The sequence below is a fragment of the Thunnus thynnus genome, chromosome 22 (genome assembly GCF_963924715.1).
Source record: "Thunnus thynnus chromosome 22, fThuThy2.1, whole genome shotgun sequence".
Classification (NCBI taxonomy): Eukaryota; Metazoa; Chordata; class Actinopteri; order Scombriformes; family Scombridae; genus Thunnus; species Thunnus thynnus.
The window spans coordinates 21511782-21530800 of NC_089538.1; the positions used below are offsets into that span (position 1 = coordinate 21511782).

At 36.3% G+C, this 19019-nt stretch overlaps 1 protein-coding gene across 1 annotated transcript; it reads left to right on the forward strand.

Moving 5' to 3' along the window:
- The first annotated feature begins 4833 nt into the window (after window positions 1–4833).
- Window positions 4834–16177, forward strand: LOC137174566 (uncharacterized). Its single transcript, XM_067579948.1, has 9 exons — window positions 4834–5079; window positions 6088–6232; window positions 8398–8575; window positions 9232–9373; window positions 11074–11217; window positions 12042–12094; window positions 12212–12796; window positions 12921–13000; window positions 14009–16177. The coding sequence occupies exons 1-9, from the start codon at window positions 4838–4840 to the stop codon at window positions 14114–14116; spliced, it is 1677 nt and encodes a 558-aa protein (XP_067436049.1). The 5' UTR covers window positions 4834–4837; the 3' UTR covers window positions 14117–16177.
- The last annotated feature ends 2842 nt before the right edge of the window (window positions 16178–19019 follow it).

Here is a 19019-nt window from a genome sequence, read left to right on the forward strand (position 1 = left end):
AATCTTATTCTACTTTAATAAGAATTCATTTTTGCAGCTTATTTTTGAGATGAAGAATTCCAGTGTAAAAGTACAGTTAACCTACATTTAGAGAAAGAAAACATTTATATCGACAGTTTATTAATGTATTTAAATTCTAAAAAATTTAAAAATTGACAGATTTTTTTCGCAACACTTCTGACAGTTAATTTAAACGTGCACTTTTGCTAAGTAAAATTACATGTTTTTTATTTGTTTTATATGCAAATAGGCCTAGATTTACATTACGTTTTGTAATAAAACTAATAATTATTTGTACTTAAGCTTTTTTTGTCGTTTTTTAAAGATAATCATTACTTTTTTAAGAGGTATATAACTCTATTCTAACAACAATCCCTTCGTGTATCCTTCATGTCTCCTGAGACAGGAATGTTCACAACCTCTGATTGTTATATCTCAATGAATGTCATGACCTGTATTATCTACACTATACTCCTGACCACAAACTTAGGTGCCATAAAGGAAAAGGTGAACACATTTATTGTTTCAGAGGGAAAACATTAATGTCATTAATGACCACAGATAAATTCTAGTAATGCAAAACAGGCTTTCAGTACTCCACTTATACTTGCAGTGTTAGAGTGCCATTGGATTGGCAGTTACATGCGAAATGTAGTAAATGCAAATATAACCCAGTGATTTTGTAGTGCTAAAGATGAAAAGAGTAAACACACAGGTTTATATGGCCAGTTTGCACAGTTTTAAAGGGCTATTTGGACAATTAACAAAATCAGGACCATCATTTTTTGTGAAATGAGAACTGCCCACAACTTAAATACAAAAATACAATAAAAAAGAAACAAAAAGAAACAGAAAAAACACACAAACATACACAAAATTCACAAATAAAAAGGGAAGTTAGTCCCTAAGCTTGCCGCTGTGTTTATACCCTACACCTTAATGAAGGGAACTTCACTCAGCTGTGAGGGTGACTACAAACAGAGTGCACTCCCTCTCCACCTCCTACTTACTTCTCACTTCTCCCAGGCCCCGCCCTCGGACTTTCCCTCCTTTCCCCATCGACACACCTGTTCCCACTTCACTCATCAGTCCTGCAGTTACCTGACCTACTCCACCCACTCTTCACCTGCAACTCATTCCTTCGTCAACCACTTACTTCAAGTACCGGCCCAGATCCTTTGTTCCCTTGTCAGATCGTTATCAATGTCATGTTGCTTTTTGGCAGTGCTTTCAAGTGTCTGTTTTTGGTTACGTGGACCTGTACAATATCAGCACCTGCTTGCTTGCCTGCCTGTCTGGACTTTTCTGTATCTCGTCCCTGCACCTCTGTGGATTTAATACTACTGCTGTTTAGACTGTTTGGACTGTTTGGACTTGCCATTCAAGCCTGTGAGCTTTTGTATCTTCACTTTTGACAATAAACTCACTGAACTGTCCATGTCTGCCTCTATAGTCTGCATGCAGGTCCTTCCCCTGCTGCCTGATACACACCGTGACAGTTGTTATTCTTTCTTTTCTTTATCACATGTGACATGATTCCTTCAGCATGCAGCAGACTGCCATCGTGCCTTATCAAATTACGTTGCCCCTATATATTATAGAACTACCATCAATACGTATACTGTGTATACTGCATTATACTTTTATTGCTCTATTATTAGTATTATTCTAGTATCATAATGTATATTTTTTTAATTTTATTTTTTTTCCTGTATTGTGTTGTTAACTGAGTGAATTTAATTGAGCAAAGTAACATTTATTGCTTGTAATAAAAGGTGTTGTTTCTTCTTTTAAAGGATGCGTAATCTCACTATAAACTCAACTGCAAAAATAATGTCTTCAAAGAAAAATTGAAGATTCCCTCCAGACATACTCTAGGACGTATAAAAAATACTCTGCTTGGACTAATAATTTGTGTGGTTTTTACATGAATGTTTTTTTTAACCTTGTTAAACTCTCAAAATTACTAGTCTACTAATTCTGCCTCACTGAAAAGAATCCAAAATCTATGAATATATAAATATTGTTCATTTCTAAAGTTGAACTGTTTCACACAAGATGTCTCCTACTTTACTGAGAAGTCCAGTCAATGTGTGCTGGAGGCTTCAAGTTTCCACATCACACTTGTGTAAATTTCATACTGGACCACGACTGGCTCCAAACTAAGTTGTACATATACTGAACACCAGCTCTTAAAGACATAAAATATAAAAGTCAGCGGATGTAAAACACAGCTTTCATGAGTGAAGAGTTGTGACTTCTGTTTGAAAAACAGGTTTCTGCTGAGGAGGAAAAAAAGAAAATATTGTACTGTGTATTTGTTGTTTGTCGTTTGTCAAATCACAACATACACAAATATACATTATATTGCATATTAGTTGGTGTGCAGCTGCGTTATTGCACATAAGTGGTAAATATATAAATAAGTGTACTGCACATAAATCATGGGTGGTAAATAAATATATATATATATATATGTGTGTGTTTGGTGGGGGGTGAGCAAGTCTATAGGAGAAGACGAGAGAGAGAGACTGCATGTGTGTGTGTTAGATAAAACTTTATTAAACTCCAGAGAGAATATTTGCATGTTACAGCAGTGCAGGAAACAGACCTGGGAGTACCATAATAAACACAACAAAATAAAAAGTCAAGTTAATGGAATTAAATCTATCTATATATTATATTATATATATATAAATATTATAAACATTACAATACTTAGGCTATACATGATCTGACTTGTGGGTCGTAAAAATAGAAAAGTTGTGTATGTGCAGAAGTACTGTGTCTAACAGACGTAGCTTTAGTTATACATAACTAACCTCCGAAAGTCCCCATACATACCCACATACAGTATATACATTCCTGACACTGGATTTTCTGGATTGAGTTTATCACGTCAACCCTTGCATTTTTAAACACAGTGGTATTTTTCATTTGAGCACACGCTAAGAACTGGTCCGTCCACCCTATCAGATTTTTGACGGTAAATATTTTCAGACAAGTGTCTACTCAGGTGCTGAGTCTTTTCAGACATCACACGGTTCATCGTTCATTGTTGGAACACAAAGTTGACTGTTTCTTTCAAGTTTTGGCGTCAGTCCAGCTACCAATGAAATGATTTTCCTCATAGTAATAACAGGCAGAAGCCTCTGATGTTTAAGACAATTTAAGCTTTAACATCAAATCTAATCAAGGGCCCAAGGTGAGTGGTAATTAGCCTCTAAAGCACATAAAAACTAAAATGTGCCTGCATTTTTTATCTGATCTTGAGGCCTTGTCAAATAGAGGGGGCTATGTCTATATACCTTTAATATTTCAGATGATATTATGCTTATATTTTCCTTTACCAAATATGTGTTTAGCCAAATTATCACAAACTAACTGACATACAGCAAACCTGGGGAAATGTAGTATTCAAGTGTAGAAAACTGCCAGTGATATCCTTTAATATGCGTTCAATATCAACAGCTCCCAATTCATCAATGGGGCAGTCAGACTGAAATTCACTTTCCAGTCATCAGAGAGATGGTTTTTTGGAGCCATTGATGTTGTGAGCTTATCAAGACTCACAAGAGGACATTAAAGAAAACATCTGAACAGAAAGTTGTAGCAGGCAGTAGAAATACAACATACAAATACTTCATAATTAATGAAAAAGCAGGTGTAATGTGGCCGAGATGGTAGATTTCTATCTTCTATTTACATTTTCATAAAGTTTAATCATAAACTTGTAACCAGGACACGAGACATTTCCTCATACCAGACAGTTTCCTTGTGTATTGTTTGCTTCGTTCTTCCGTGTGGGTGACAGACAAATAGAAAAAGGGAGTGAGAGAGTGAAAAGAGGCTGTCTTTGGAAGTACATGGGTTAGTGTTGGTATTCATTTATCATTTTTCTGTAGTGTGGTGATTATATTCACTATGTTGCACCTTCTGCTGCTGCTGCTGCTGCTGGTCTGCAGCTCCCAGGCCAGTCATTTTTATGGGACAGTGCTCACCTACTACCCAACAAACACTCACGCAGATGGATCTGTCATGGTACGTACATTTTCTTTCTAATCCAAGTTATTCACCTTTGTTAATGCAATAAGAAGAAATTTGACAGCACATAAACTTGTGACAGTGTCCTGTAAATAAGTCTGACCTTTAAGGAATAAAAACAGAAAATATAGATTAATTACAGTATTTCTGGGATTTGGGTAATGATTTAATTATTCAAAAATATAGTGTACAATAAAGGATTCAAATTAGGATTTTTTTCCTCCAAAAATTGATTCACAGACTTTTGGAAAACATCTTTCCATGAGGTTCTTGTTGTTTTTATCCTGTTATCTCAAGAAAACAATATAGATAATTTTATTAAGATACTTTTGTATATCAGCAGGTTCACAGATAAACGTCCTCAAAGTATCATCTTTTCCCAAGTTAACATCCCTTTTGTATCATGGCTGTTGTCATTAATGCCATAACATCTCCTCACTGTAATACTACAGGTGAAGCTGAGCCTCCACGCTTGCACAAATTCAACGTTGCAGTGCTTCTATTGGAATTGTCGAAATGAGAGCTTAGTGCTAAGCACGGTCGACGAGGGGAGCAATGTATGGTGTTTGACAGAGGAAATCTCTATTTTGGTGGTTCCCAGCAACCCTCCGTTGCTGCTGCCGTGAGTGTACTTTGTAAAAAATTAAATTGGCAAAGTCCATCCATCCATTATTTCACAGCAGGCCAAAAATTTTCATTTTCAAACTGTCACTGAAGGGTAAAAAAATCACCACCTCCACCAAAGTTTGGAGGTGGTTTGGATTTTTTTTTTTCATGCCAAAGGTCAATGTTGATGTGCTGGTGCCTCCTGGAAAGCCAATTATTTATTTGCACATGGATACAGGCTCTGTGCAGCAAAATAATAACTGATTTTTCCATGAACTTCCACCAAAGGTTGGCAGGCTTTAGCTGGATAAGCAATATTAAAAATAACATCGTAAGTTGGAGAGCTGTGACTCTGGTGGAAGTGAGGAACCGGTCAGACACTGGCCAAGCCAACACATCACCACAGACAACCATCCTGCCTGTCGTGAGGTAAGCCTACTCACTGTTTTTCATTATTAATTACTGTATGTATTTAAACAATTTTGTTTGCTATCAAAATATAATTAGCCCTTCAGTAACTTACATAGCCCAGTAAGCAGCAAGGTCAGAATGATGGTGTTTGAATTTCATCTGAAAATGTCGAGAAAAGGCTCAAAGGAGCTGAACTCTGTCAAATGAATGAACTTCAGCTGTAGTAGAAATGTGAGTTATTTTGAGGCTTTCATGATGCTGCCAGCTGTGTATGTTTTTTTTGGGTTACTGTTGGCGACATATATACATACATATGTAACAATGTGTACAACATATATATTCCATCAAGCAATATAAATTTGTCACCCCTCAGAGATGTTTATACTGTGGTAGCTATCCTTTAGTATCTCTGGGTGTTGCAAATCAATGAGCAGAACTTTAAGAGCATTATTGGATTTTTCATAGGATTAAATAATCTGTTATGTAAATGCTGCATTAATTAAAAAACAAACAAACAAACATTCCAAACATTCCTCCATCCATAAACTGTTTTTCAGTGAATTGTATATCAATTTCGTAATATAAAAATGTGTGCTAATGTCAGTATCACCTCCAGCATTTCCTGCTATAGTTTATTAGTTTATTTCTTAGGGTGGACTTTGTAGAGTTTTTATTTTATCCCCAGTGTAGAAACTTGTTATGCACAGAAAAAGGTATTAAAAATGACAGCTTTATGAGCAAACACCTTTTAAAGGGGAAATCTGTTGACTTGTGTTCAAGTTCAAGCCTAAATTCAAAAAGGTGCAAAGTAATTACCTGGAGAAAACATTTAAGAAAAAGTCATTAAAGTTCCGTAGAACTCAATTAGAATGGCATTCACTAGACTGACAGTTGACCTTTACCTTTATCTCGCCAAAACAGGTCCGACATGTACTTTGGCACAGGTTGGCTGCCTGAAAAATACTTAACATGCACAATGCCAAAGAATCTCAATCTCATCTCAGTCTCTCTCTTTCATTCTCTCAGGGTTCCTTCAAACTGTCAGAGAGATTTCAACCTTTTGGCATTTGACCCTGATGGAGACGAGGTTAAATGCAGATATGGAAATGACACAAACACATTACAAGAGTGTGACCCCTGCACACCACCGTCTGTTCTCAACCTCTCATCAGTGAGTAACCATTGTCTACATTAACTCTTATGTAAATGAATCTCATGTTTTATAACAAACTGGGCAGATACTGATGCAACAGACACTAGCGCTTGAAGATGACACCATTATAATCCAAGTCAACATATTTGGCACAAATGAGTAAAGTCAGTCCAAAAGACATACAGTGGGGAAAATAAGTATTCAACACGTCACCATTTTTTTCAGGAAACATATTTCCAGTGCAGCTATTCACATGCAATTAAGACCAGACATGGGTATTAACTCAATTAGGCAACACAGCTAAAGAAATCATACCTTCCAATCAAAAAAGTATTGAACACGGTATCTGAAATGTAACTAATACTTGGTGGAGAAGCCTTTGTTTGCAATGACAGCTTCAAGACACTTCCCGTATGAAGAAACAAATCTCTCAGTGTCCAGGGGGGATTTTGGACCATTTGTCTAAACAGACAGTCTTCAAATGTTGAAGATTCTGGAGGCCCATTGGTGAATCTTTATCTTCGGTTCCTTCCATAAATGTTCAATTGCGTTCAAGTCCAGTGGTTGACTGGGCCATTCCAACACCTTTATTTTCTTTCTCTGGAACCAGTTGAGTGTCCTTTGCAGCCTCTCATCCTCATCCTGTCCTAGTGGATGGCAACAGATTGTTCTCAAGAATATCCTGATACATGGCTCCATTCATCTTCCCTTCAACAATTTGGATTCTGCTGGTACCATGAGAAGAGAAACAGCCCCATACCATAATGCTTCCATCTCCAAATTTCACTATAGGCATGGTATTTTTAGGGTCATATGCAGAGCCATTTCTCTTCCAAACATGGCATGTAGTGTTATTGCCAAAAATTTAAATTTTTGTCTCATCTGCCCACACCACGTTCCTCCAGTAATCTGCAGGCTTCTCCAAATGTTGTGGTGCAAACTTCAAACAAGCTTCAACATGTCTTTTCTTCAGTAATGAAGTCTTATGGGGTGATCGTGCATGGAGACCATGGTGGGCATTGCCTATTGTTTTTTCCGTGACAATTGTACCTGTTTCTTCCAGGTCTTTCTGGAGCTCTTTTCAAGTGGTCTTTGGATCATGGGCTACTCCTCTGACTAATTTTCTGACTGCCCGGTCAGCAATCTTGCGAGGAATTCCTGTGCATGGCTGGTTGATGTTGGAGTGTTGCGTCTTCCACTTGCAGTTAATGGCCCCAATAGTGCTTATGGGAACATTTAGAAGTTGAGAAATCAGGCGGTAACCTGTGCCATTCCTATATTGCTCAACAATTTTGTTGCAAAGATCTTTGGATGCCTCTACCCGTCTCACATGACAGCTCAGTAACAAATGATGCATTCACAGACATCTAACCTTTTTTAAAAGAGTGGAAGTACTAATAGCCACATGTACTAACCCAGCTGATTCTAATTAGCACAGGTTAGAAGACTAATTAGTGGAATCACCTGGTACAGCGTGTTTTCTTACTGTGTGTTCAACACTTTTTTCTTGTGTCATTCAATTTAATGCACAGAACTTTTTGCTACTGATTTGAATGTTATGATTTTGTTAGCTGCATTGCCTTATTGAGTTAATACCAATGTCTGGTCTTAATTTCATATGAACAGCTGCACTGGAAATATGTTTTTTTTAAAAGGCAGCGTGTTGAATACTTATTTCTCCCACTGTACAACTGTAATTAAGGTTCAGCAGAATGCCAATAGAATGTCATTCACTAGACTGACTGACTTTATCTCAACAAAACAGGTCCAACATGTACTTAGGCACAGGTCAGCTGCCTGAAAAATGCAATACATGGAAACTAATGCACAGGGTTGCACAATGCCAAAGAATATCCTTCTCTGTATGGCTTCTCTCCCACTGTACATATTGTGGTTTTCAAGTGAGAATATGATTTATGAAAACACCATTATCTCAATGGTGAACAGCAGTTGTGTGGAGATTACACTGTTCCAGTTTTATACACTGGATGTGTTTTAGTCTTGGCTCACTGAGTCACCTTGACCAAAGACCAGTATGTGAAAACCAGCAAAGAAACAAAACCCTGATCATGATTTTGACTGGAGCTAAAATAGCTTTATAGCCTCAATTTTATTACATGAACTGAACTAGTGGGTTTGAGGTTGTCTCTTATTTTCTCTGATTCTGGTTTATTCTTTTGCAGTCTTGTACTCTGTCATTCAGCCCCACCAATAGCAGTAATGAAGGTGCGTACGCCGTGCAGTTGATGATGGAGGACTTTCCCAGACAGACTATCAACCTGACTCTAATTGATGGTTCGCAGGAGGTGAAAACTACCAATGATGCTATCAGCAAAATACCTGTCCAGTTTGTATTAAGGGGTAAGATTTGATGTTTTGATAGCCTGGATTTATAGCTGATCTTGACTGAGTGAAAACATTTGTTTTGGAGTGCATATCTGTGTTAGTTGGCACTATGGATGGCAATGTTTGTCTGTCGGTCGGTAGGTCCACCTCTTTGGTTCAGACTGAAATATCTCAACAACTACTTTGTCAAGATATTCATGGTTTTCCAGAGAATGAATCCTAATGACTTTTCCTCTAGTGCCACCATGAAGCTGATATTTGTGGTTTTGAGTGAAATGTCTCAACAAGTATTACATTTGACATTTATTCATTAGACATTTCTTTGACAATTTCTGTAGTTTTCCGACTCTGACAATCCAATATTCTCACCCACTTCACACCACAGTTGGCCTGCTCTTGGGACGTGAGAAAGGAGTCAGGATTTAACTTCTCTCTCAAGCGCTGTTTTTTAATTCTGTAAACAACTATTTCCATCCAGGAGAGACTGTCTGAAAATGTGCATGTTTGTAGCTCTAGAGGCAACACAATGGGATCACCAGTTATTAGGATTCATCTTCTGGGGGCCAACAACATTTTATGGTGATCCATCCAACAGTTGCCAAGATACTGTAGTCCAGACCAAAATGGTAGATTGACTGATGGACAGACCAACGTTTTCTTTATCGTTCCAGTGGATCCTGTGGTGCCATCCTGCACAGAGGGACTCTACCTTCCCAAGTTCCTGCCTCCAACCCCAGCCAACAGAGCTCAACTGCACACCTCTGTCAATCAGACCCTGGAGATCAGCATCCATGCAGAAGCAAATAACTCCACGTAAGTCAAAAGAAAACACTTTAAAAGTATTAAGATATCAAAATACTACAAGTTAATGATCTCCTGCAGAACACTCTGATAAGACAAAAAGTAGTTATCCACATTAGGTGCACAAGGAATCTAATTTGTTGTGTTGGGTAACTCCAACACCAATGCACAAGACTGGTTTGACAAGAGTGAATCCTGTGAATTGGGGCATTGTCATCCTGGAAGAGACCACTCCCATCAGGATAGAAATGTTTTATCATAGGATAAAGGTGATCACTCAGAACAACTTTGTATTGATTTGCAGTGACCCTTCCCTCCAAGGGGACAAGTGGACCAAACCATGCCAGCAAAATGCCCCCCGCAGCATGACAGAGCCACCAGATCCCCTCACTGTAGGAATCAGGCATTCAGACCTGGACCAGTTTTTCCTTTAATTTGTCACCCGTCTGTATGTTACCATAATTATGCAGACGAAACACAAATTTACATAACCATAACACTAGGGGACTATGGTCCAATACAACATTGAGTTGGTGCATTGAACAAATCAACAATTGGATGGGCCAGAATTTCCTTCAGTTAGCCTAAACAAAGACAAAACTGAAGTAATTGTTTTTGGTGCCAAGGAAAAACAATTAAAAGTCAGCACTCAGCTTCAATCAGTAATGTTAAAATCCACAAACAAAGCCAGAAATCTTGTGGTAGTCATAGACTCAGACCTGAATTTCAACAGCCACATTAATACAATTACAAAGTCAGCCTACTATCACCGTAAGAGTATATCAAGGATTAAAAGACTTATGGCTCAGCAAGATTTGGAAAAACATGTCCATGCATTTATCTTCAGTAGACTCAACTACCGTAACTGTGTCTTTACAAATCTCCCTAAAAAAATGATCAGACAGCTGCAGCTGATTGAGAATGCTGCTGCTTTAGTCCTCACTTAGACCAAGAAAGAGCTCTCAGCTCTTTACGCTGGCTTCCTGTCTGTCAAAGAATTGATTTCAAAATACTGGAACAGACATATTTGTATATTATATATCTGGAAAAAACTCCAAGAGATATGCAGCAGTTCTTTTAAGTTAAGGCTGAAGACTTTTCTGTTTGCCGCTGCCTTTTATTAAATCAAATTTGAGGCTTTTGATTCATTTCTTGCACTGTAACTTTAATTATTGTATTTTATCTGTCATATGCTATTTTTATCTTATTTTTATTTTCTATTCTCTTAACTCTTTACTAGCTATTTTAAATTGCATTTAAATTTCCTTTTATAATGTGTTTCTTTTGTACTTTGTCTTAATGCTTTTAATGTTTATGTGAAACACTGTGAACTTGTTGTTAAAATGTGCTATACAAATAAACTTGCGTCGCCTTGCCTTACAGACAGTAGGTTAATTAGAAACAACAGTATGCATTCAAAGTCAAAAGAAAACATGAAATACTTCCTACAGTACATTGTGTGTAAGCACCTGCTGACTTTGCACCATGATTCAAAATTAGTTTCACAAGTGTAGAGTTTTAAAGATTAATAATGGTTAGCTCGTTTGACTCAACTGTCATGAAAGAAACAAAATTAAAGAGAAAGCTGAGTCAGGTGCCAAAGCGACAATCATGCCATCACGGAAAACAACTTTACTCCATTCATGGGTGGGGAGGTTTTGGAAATGTGTATTTTACTTGACAAGCCTTTTTTTCTCTTCTCTTTGTTACAGGATCTCTGAGCTGCTGTTCAGCGGGCCGTACAACATAAATGAGACTACATCGGGAGCAGGACAGTTCAGCCTGAGATGGACACCGTCTGAGAGCGAAAATGGAGAAAGCTACCCTGTCTGTTTTGTCGTCCAGGCAGAGTTGAAGTCAGTCCCATTAAAAAAATAAATTAAAAACTGAAATGTGTTTCTTATGGCATTAGTTTCAGGTCATTAGTGCATACATTTAGGTATTATAAAAAAAAAGCAGTTTTGGGGAAGAAAAGCATTTCCTAAAATACAATGTTATCAGTTGAGAGAGTAGCATTATTTGCTTTAATTTTTAAAATTTCCTTCAAAATTCACTCGTAACATTACTTCTGTGTAGTCTTGGTTATTGAACTTTAAAGGAATACCTTCACATTTTGTGAAGATTGATACCACTGTTATGTCTGTACAGCAAATATGAAGCTACAGCCAGAAGATGATAGCTTAGTTTAGCAATAAAGACTGGAAACAGATGAGAAACAGCTAGCCTGGCTCTGTCTAAAGGTAAAAAAAAACAACTTCCACCTGTCCGAACCTCTAATGCTCATAAATTAACACATTCGATCTTGTTTAATTGGTAGTTTTTAAAGTGTAAAAACTACAAGTTGTGGTTTTACAGGGAGTTATGTGCAGGAATATTTCTTGCCTGGGACTCCTTCATATTTAACTGACAAATTTGAAAGTGGCATCAATCTTCTCATCTAACACTCAGAAAGAAAGCATATTTCACAAAATGTTCTAAAACTATTCCTTCAAAATGAAACAATGCTCGTATTAGCAAGTTTTGTCCCATCTGCAATAGCAGCCATAAATAAAATTAATGGTCGAGCACTGTATGTATGGACACTTACTGCATAACATTTCTCTCTCGAACAAAAAAATATTTAAAAATAATTTGCAACATCATTTTGTAAATAAGCTACAGTATTGATTTATCTCCACAGTTCAACAACATATCAATCGGAGTTTAGATGTGTCATTGTGACTGTTGGAAATGGTGAGTAGAGCCCTTCCCTATTTTTTCATGTTTTAAATTCCATTCATGATTTCCTGGATGGATAAAAATATTAATGTATAATCTATCTTTTATTTTCAATTTTTTTTTCAAAACCAGCAACCACTATACCAACTATAAGTACACCCACCACTCTCTCTACTATTACACCACAAAATTTAACAACTTTTTCTTGGACAACTACACCACAAACCACAACACCCAACGATACATCTACTACACAAAGTTCAACAAACGTCTCTTCTACAACTGCAAGTGCAACCAATTTTTCTTCGACAACTACACCACAAACCACAACACCCAACAATACATCTACTACACAAAGTTCAACAAATGTCTCCTCTACAACTGCAAGTGCAACCAATTTTTCTTCAACAACTACACCACAAACCACAACACCCAACAATACATCTACTACACAAAGTTCAACAAACGTCTCCTCTACAACTACAAGTGCAACCAATTTTTTTTCAACAACTGCACCACACACTGCAACACACAACAATACATCTACTACACAAAGTTCAACAAATGTCTCCTCTACAACTGCAAGTGCAACCAATTTTTCTTCAACAACTGCACCACAGACCACAACACCAAACAATACATCTACTACACCAAGTTCAACAAGTCCACATTCAGTCACTACGCCTCAAGACACAACTCTCGACATCTCAAACAACTGTGAGTATGACGAATGATGATGTTTTAACCATCACTGAGTGGCCTGTGAATGTATTTTATTACTGTATTACTTAGTTTCAGCACCCTTCTGGCCTTCATTGTAATGTAGCCATTGTGTTTCTAGTTGTTGTAGGTCTGAATATGAGGATTTCCTCTTCATATCCACTGTCTGAGGACTACATCAGAAATACTGTCATACAACAGGTAAATCTCTTCTCATCCAATCGTGTCAAAGTATCAGATAACTGCACCCGCTGTGGATATCTTATTCACTGATATAGAATTTGTAATAAATAAAGTCTTAGTCTTTGGAGCCGTTTCTAAACAAACTAACATGCCCATACTCTTTATGATGAAGGAACATGTGACCCAGTGTAGTGACGTGGCTCATTGACATGTTTTTAATCATTTTTGGATGCTTTAATTCGTGAAATGAGGAAGCTTGAACAAGGTAGAACTGACGTACAGTAAATCTGTGGTGTTTTGAACAGCAGCCAGAAGCCATCAATCACATTACAAAGCTGACAGATGTGTTCGATTGTGCAGAATGCAGTCCCACAAGATAGAGATTATAGCTGAAATTAAAATTTTTTCTGTTAGTGAACCTATTTGACGTGTTTGTTTGACAAACTGGGAGCAAAGACGGCTGTCTCCATTAAAAAAGAGTGAGCTGGTGAATCCATTGGAGCCAGAAAGGGTAAATGGGAATATCACTACTACCATAACTACTAGCACTGGTACTAATACTGTTCTTCTAGTTGTCATAAGTCTGAAAGTGAAGTTTTCCTGCTCCTACTACTTGACTGCTACAACAACCATAACTATTTCTGTGACTGCCTTTATTAGTGTCTGTATTACCCATAGTGATGAGAGACATCTTCTCTCATCACTATGTTTGCAATGCAGCAGAAATGCAGCCCTTCATTTAAGCCAAAACTGGTTTTGTTAACAGCTCTTCAAGGCAGGGAGACCAAACCTCGGGGGAATACCAAGAACTATTTATCACACATACACAATATATTGTTGTCAGTATCCATCTAAGGTCAAAAGTGTCAAGAGAGAATGTTTCATACAAGCACAGTACAGTTTTGTTCCTCCTGACTGAAAACAAAAGTTGTTCAGAGTAATCTGTATCAGTTCTGCCACATCATAATATCATATCTCAGATAACAGTGATCATATTTCAGCACCACTTTTTGTTCCCTTCTCCAGCTTAAGGATGAACTGGTGAGACGTGGGCTGCCATCAGACATCTCTTTACGCCTGGTGAGCAGCGTGAAGCTGGAAGTCAGCAACACAACTGCGGGTGGTTCATTGTGAAACTGTACTGACCCCTGCAGGGAAGTTTTGTTTTCAGTTGTCTGACATTTACTGAACTAATATCAGTCATTTTTCTACTGTTTTTTATTGTTGTTGTTGCTTTGTTTTGATTTTTTACAGTAGTTTTAGTTTTTGAAAAGACATGTTTAAGTATCTTTGCTTTAGAAAATGACCATTAACTTTTGTTTGTTTTGTTTAGTTCTATGTGCCGTCTAGATATTGATTCTGTCATACGTTGGAAATGTTCCATTGATAAAAGAAATGTTAATAAAGCCAAATATCCCAGGAAATTAACTTTCATTTGTCCCTCATAAGATTAAAGTTACTACAAGGAACTTTTAACTGGTTATGAAACAGTGTCATGAAGCCTCTGTATGACCAACATAAGCAGACGAGACCATCAGAGAGAAGATTGGCCATTTCTATATAATTATTCTGTCTAATTCTATTCCCTGCGAAATCAGATGAAATGATTTATGGCACACAGACCGGAAGAGCCTTTGTGTTTAGATTACATTTTTCATTGTAGCATGAGGGAGTAAAGACATTACCAAGACGAGGGGAGGCTATTCTATTCGTTTGATAAAGTTAAAAGTAAAGTTGGCTTCCCAACTCATTTTAAAAAGAGAGAAGAAGACAGAGAGAGAGAAAGCAGTGGTGGTCGAGTGAGCTAGCTAAAGCACAAATAAACACTCCCACACCTCCACACAACCCTTCGAAAAGATGCCACATTGCCGGATTTGGTGGTGAATGCATCCTTGAATTTACACATACAGTTCAAAAGTATAACCAAGTGTGTTCCAAAAGCCATTTCAAGTTGAATTTGTTAATTTGGATATTAGTTTGTTTGTTAATTTGTAATGTCTAATGTTTAAATATTCAAATTAGGGCTGAACAGTATATCAATGTTTTATCAATGTCATAATATAAGATTGCATATCGTCTGGAATTTTGGATACCATAATATTGTGATAAAGCATAAGAGTTATCTTTTTCTTTTACTCATTTTAACCCTTTAAAACCTGGATTGATGTCAGATTTCTTGTGTTTAAATGCTTGTGAAAGTCTGCGTTCAGATGCCTTTTTTATGAGCTTTAAAGGATGCATTGCAATAAAGGGTACAGTTTTTCGTATTAATTTTTTATTAGACTGTTGTAGCCATTTTATTATTTGTTTCTACTTGCTTGGTCATCTGATCTAAATTGCTAAGTATTGTTCATCAAAAATTTAATTGTGGAAATATTTTGTGAAAGAACCAATATATCACAATATTGGTATTAGGTCAAAAATGTCATATTGGATATTGTCCATATCACTCAGCCCTTGTTCAGATTTTCCATTGCAAATTCATTCTGCTTTACTATTTTAATTTATTTAATTATTAATTTTTAAATATACATATTTCATATGTGTATTAAATATTATTTTTGTTTTTATTAGTTTGTATGCATATTTTATTTATTTATATAAAAAATGCATGTTGTTGTTGTTGTTCTTCTTCTTATTATTATTACTTATTATTATTATTATTTGTATCTTGGATGGTTTGATATGTTTTAAGAGATTGGTTTGTCAGCTTTTGATTGCAAATTATGTCCCATTGCAGATTAATTATGCTTTACCATTTAAATATATTTGAATTTTTTTGTTATATTTCTTTAATTTAGTGTATATATGTATGTGTGTTTATGTAGCGTGTGTGAGAGAACAGGTATGGTTTCTTTCTTTTTTTTATTGTATTATAGAATAAGCTGTTCCAACAGAAAAAAAACATTTTAGAGATTGGTTTGTCATCTTTTTTTTTTTTAATTTTGTGTTGTGAAGGGATTTATATTAATAAAAAAGAAAAAAGGACCTCTGGTGTAATTTTTAATTCGTATTGTTAAATATTTTCATATTGTTGCTACAGGCATTAAGTTTTAATTCTATGGTATAACATCTGTTGGAGGGGTCTGCTGCAAATTTTCATTATTTAATTGTTTATTTCAGTGTCTTAAAGTTATTATGCAGACAAATCTTATTCTACTTTAAGAAGAATTCATTTTTGCAGCTTATTTTTGAGATGAAGAATTCCAGTGTAAAAGTACAGTTAACCTACATTTAGAGAAAGAAAACATTTATATCAACAGTTTATTAATGTATTTAAATTCTAAAACATTTAAAAATTGACTGATTTTTTTCGCAACACTTCTGACAGTTAATTTAAACGTGCACTTTTGCAAAGTAAAATTACATGTTTTTTATTTGTTTTATATGCAAATAGGCCTAGATTTACATTATGTTTTGTAATAAAACTAATAATTATTTGTACTTAAGCTTTTTTTGTCGTTTTTTAAAGATAATCATTAGTTTTTTAAGAGGTATATAACTCTATTCTAACAACAATCCCTTCGTGTATCCTTCATGTCTCCTGAGACAGGAATGTTCACAACCTCTGATTGTTATATCTCAATAAATGTCATGACCTGTATTATCTACACTATACTCCTGACCACAAACTTAGGTGCCATAAAGGAAAAGGTGAACACATTTATTGTTTCAGAGGGAAAACATTAATGTCATTAATGACCACAGATAAATTCTAGTAATGCAAAACAGGCTTTCAGTACTCCACTTATACTTGCAGTGTTAGAGTGCCATTGGATTGGCAGTTACATGCGAAATGTAGTAAATGCAAATATAACCCAGTGATTTTGTAGTGCTAAAGATGAAAAGAGTAAACACACAGGTTTATATGGCCAGTTTGAACAGTTTTAATGGGCTATTTGGCCAATTAACAAAATCAGGACCATCATTTTTTGTGAAATGAGAACTGCCCACAACTTAAATACAAAAATACAATAAAAAAGAAACAAAAAGAAACAGAAAAAACACACAAACATACACAAAATTCACAAATAAAAAGGGAAGTTAGTCCCTAGGCTTGCCGTTGTGTTTATACCCTACACCTTAATGAAGGGAACTTCACTCAGCTGTGAGGGTGACTACAAACAGAGTGCACTCCCTCTCCACCTCCTACTTACTTCTCACTTCTCCCAGGCCCCGCCCTCGGACTTTCCCTCCTTTCCCCATCGACACACCTGTTCCCACTTCACTCATCAGTCCTGCAGTTACCTGACCTACTCCGCCCACTCTTCACCTGCAACTCATTCCTTCGTCAACCACTTACTTCAAGTACCGGCCCAGATCCTTTGTTCCCTTGTCAGATCGTTATCAATGTCATGTTGCTTTTTGGCAGTGCTTTCAAGCTTCTGTTTTTGGTTACGTGGACCTGTACAATATCAGCACCTGCTTGCTTGCCTGCCTATCTGGACTTTTCTGTATCTCGTCCCTGCACCTCTGTGGATTTAATACTACTGCTGTTTAGACTGTTTGGACTGTTTGGACTTGCCATTCAAGCCTGTGAGCTTTTGTATCTTCACTTTTGACAATAAACTCACTGAACTGTCCATGTCTGCCTCTATAGTCTGCATGCAGGTCCTTCCCCTGCTGCCTGATACACACCGTGACAGTTGTTATTCTTTCTTTTCTTTATCACATGTGACATGATTCCTTCAGCATGCAGCAGACTGCCATCGTGCCTTATCAAATTACGCTGCCCCTATATATTATAGAACTACCATCAATACGTATACTGTGTATACTGCATTATACTTTTATTGCTCTATTATTAGTATTATTCTAGTATCATAATGTATATTTTTTTAATTTTATTTTTTTTCCTGTATTGTGTTGTTAACTGAGTGAATTTAATTGAGCAAAGTAACATTTATTGCTTGTAATAAAAGGTGTTGTTTCTTCTTTTAAAGGATGCGTAATCTCACTATAAACTCAACTGCAAAAATAATGTCTTCAAAGAAAAATTGAAGATTCCCTCCAGACATACTCTAGGACGTATAAAAAATACTCTGCTTGGACTAATAATTTGTGTGGTTTTTACATGAATGTTTTTTTTAACCTTGTTAAACTCTCAAAATTACTAGTCTACTAATTCTGCCTCACTGAAAAGAATCCAAAATCTATGAATATATAAATATTGTTCATTTCTAAAGTTGAACTGTTTCACACAAGATGTCTCCTACTTTACTGAGAAGTCCAGTCAATGTGTGCTGGAGGCTTCAAGTTTCCACATCACACTTGTGTAAATTTCATACTGGACCACGACTGGCTCCAAACTAAGTTGTACATATACTGAACACCAGCTCTTAAAGACATAAAATATAAAAGTCAGCGGATGTAAAACACAGCTTTCATGAGTGAAGAGTTGTGACTTCTGTTTGAAAAACAGGTTTCTGCTGAGGAGGAAAAAAAGAAAATATTGTACTGTGTATTTGTTGTTTGTCGTTTGTCAAATCACAACATACACAAATATACATTATATTGCATATTAGTTGGTGTGCAGCTGCGTTATTGCACATAAGTGGTAAATATATAAATAAGTGTACTGCACATAAATCATGGGTGGTAAATAAATATATATATATATATATATGTGTGTGTTTGGTGGGGGGTGAGCAAGTCTATAGGAGAAGACGAGAGAGAGAGACTGCATGTGTGTGTGTTAGATAAAACTTTATTAAACTCCAGAGAGAATATTTGCATGTTACAGCAGTGCAGGAAACAGACCTGGGAGTACCATAATAAACACAACAAAATAAAAAGTCAAGTTAATGGAATTAAATCTATCTATATATTATATTATATATATATAAATATTATAAACATTACAATACTTAGGCTATACATGATCTGACTTGTGGGTCGTAAAAATAGAAAAGTTGTGTATGTGCAGAAGTACTGTGTCTAACAGACGTAGCTTTAGTTATACATAACTAACCTCCGAAAGTCCCCATACATACCCACGTACAGTATATACATTCCTGACACTGGATTTTCTGGATTG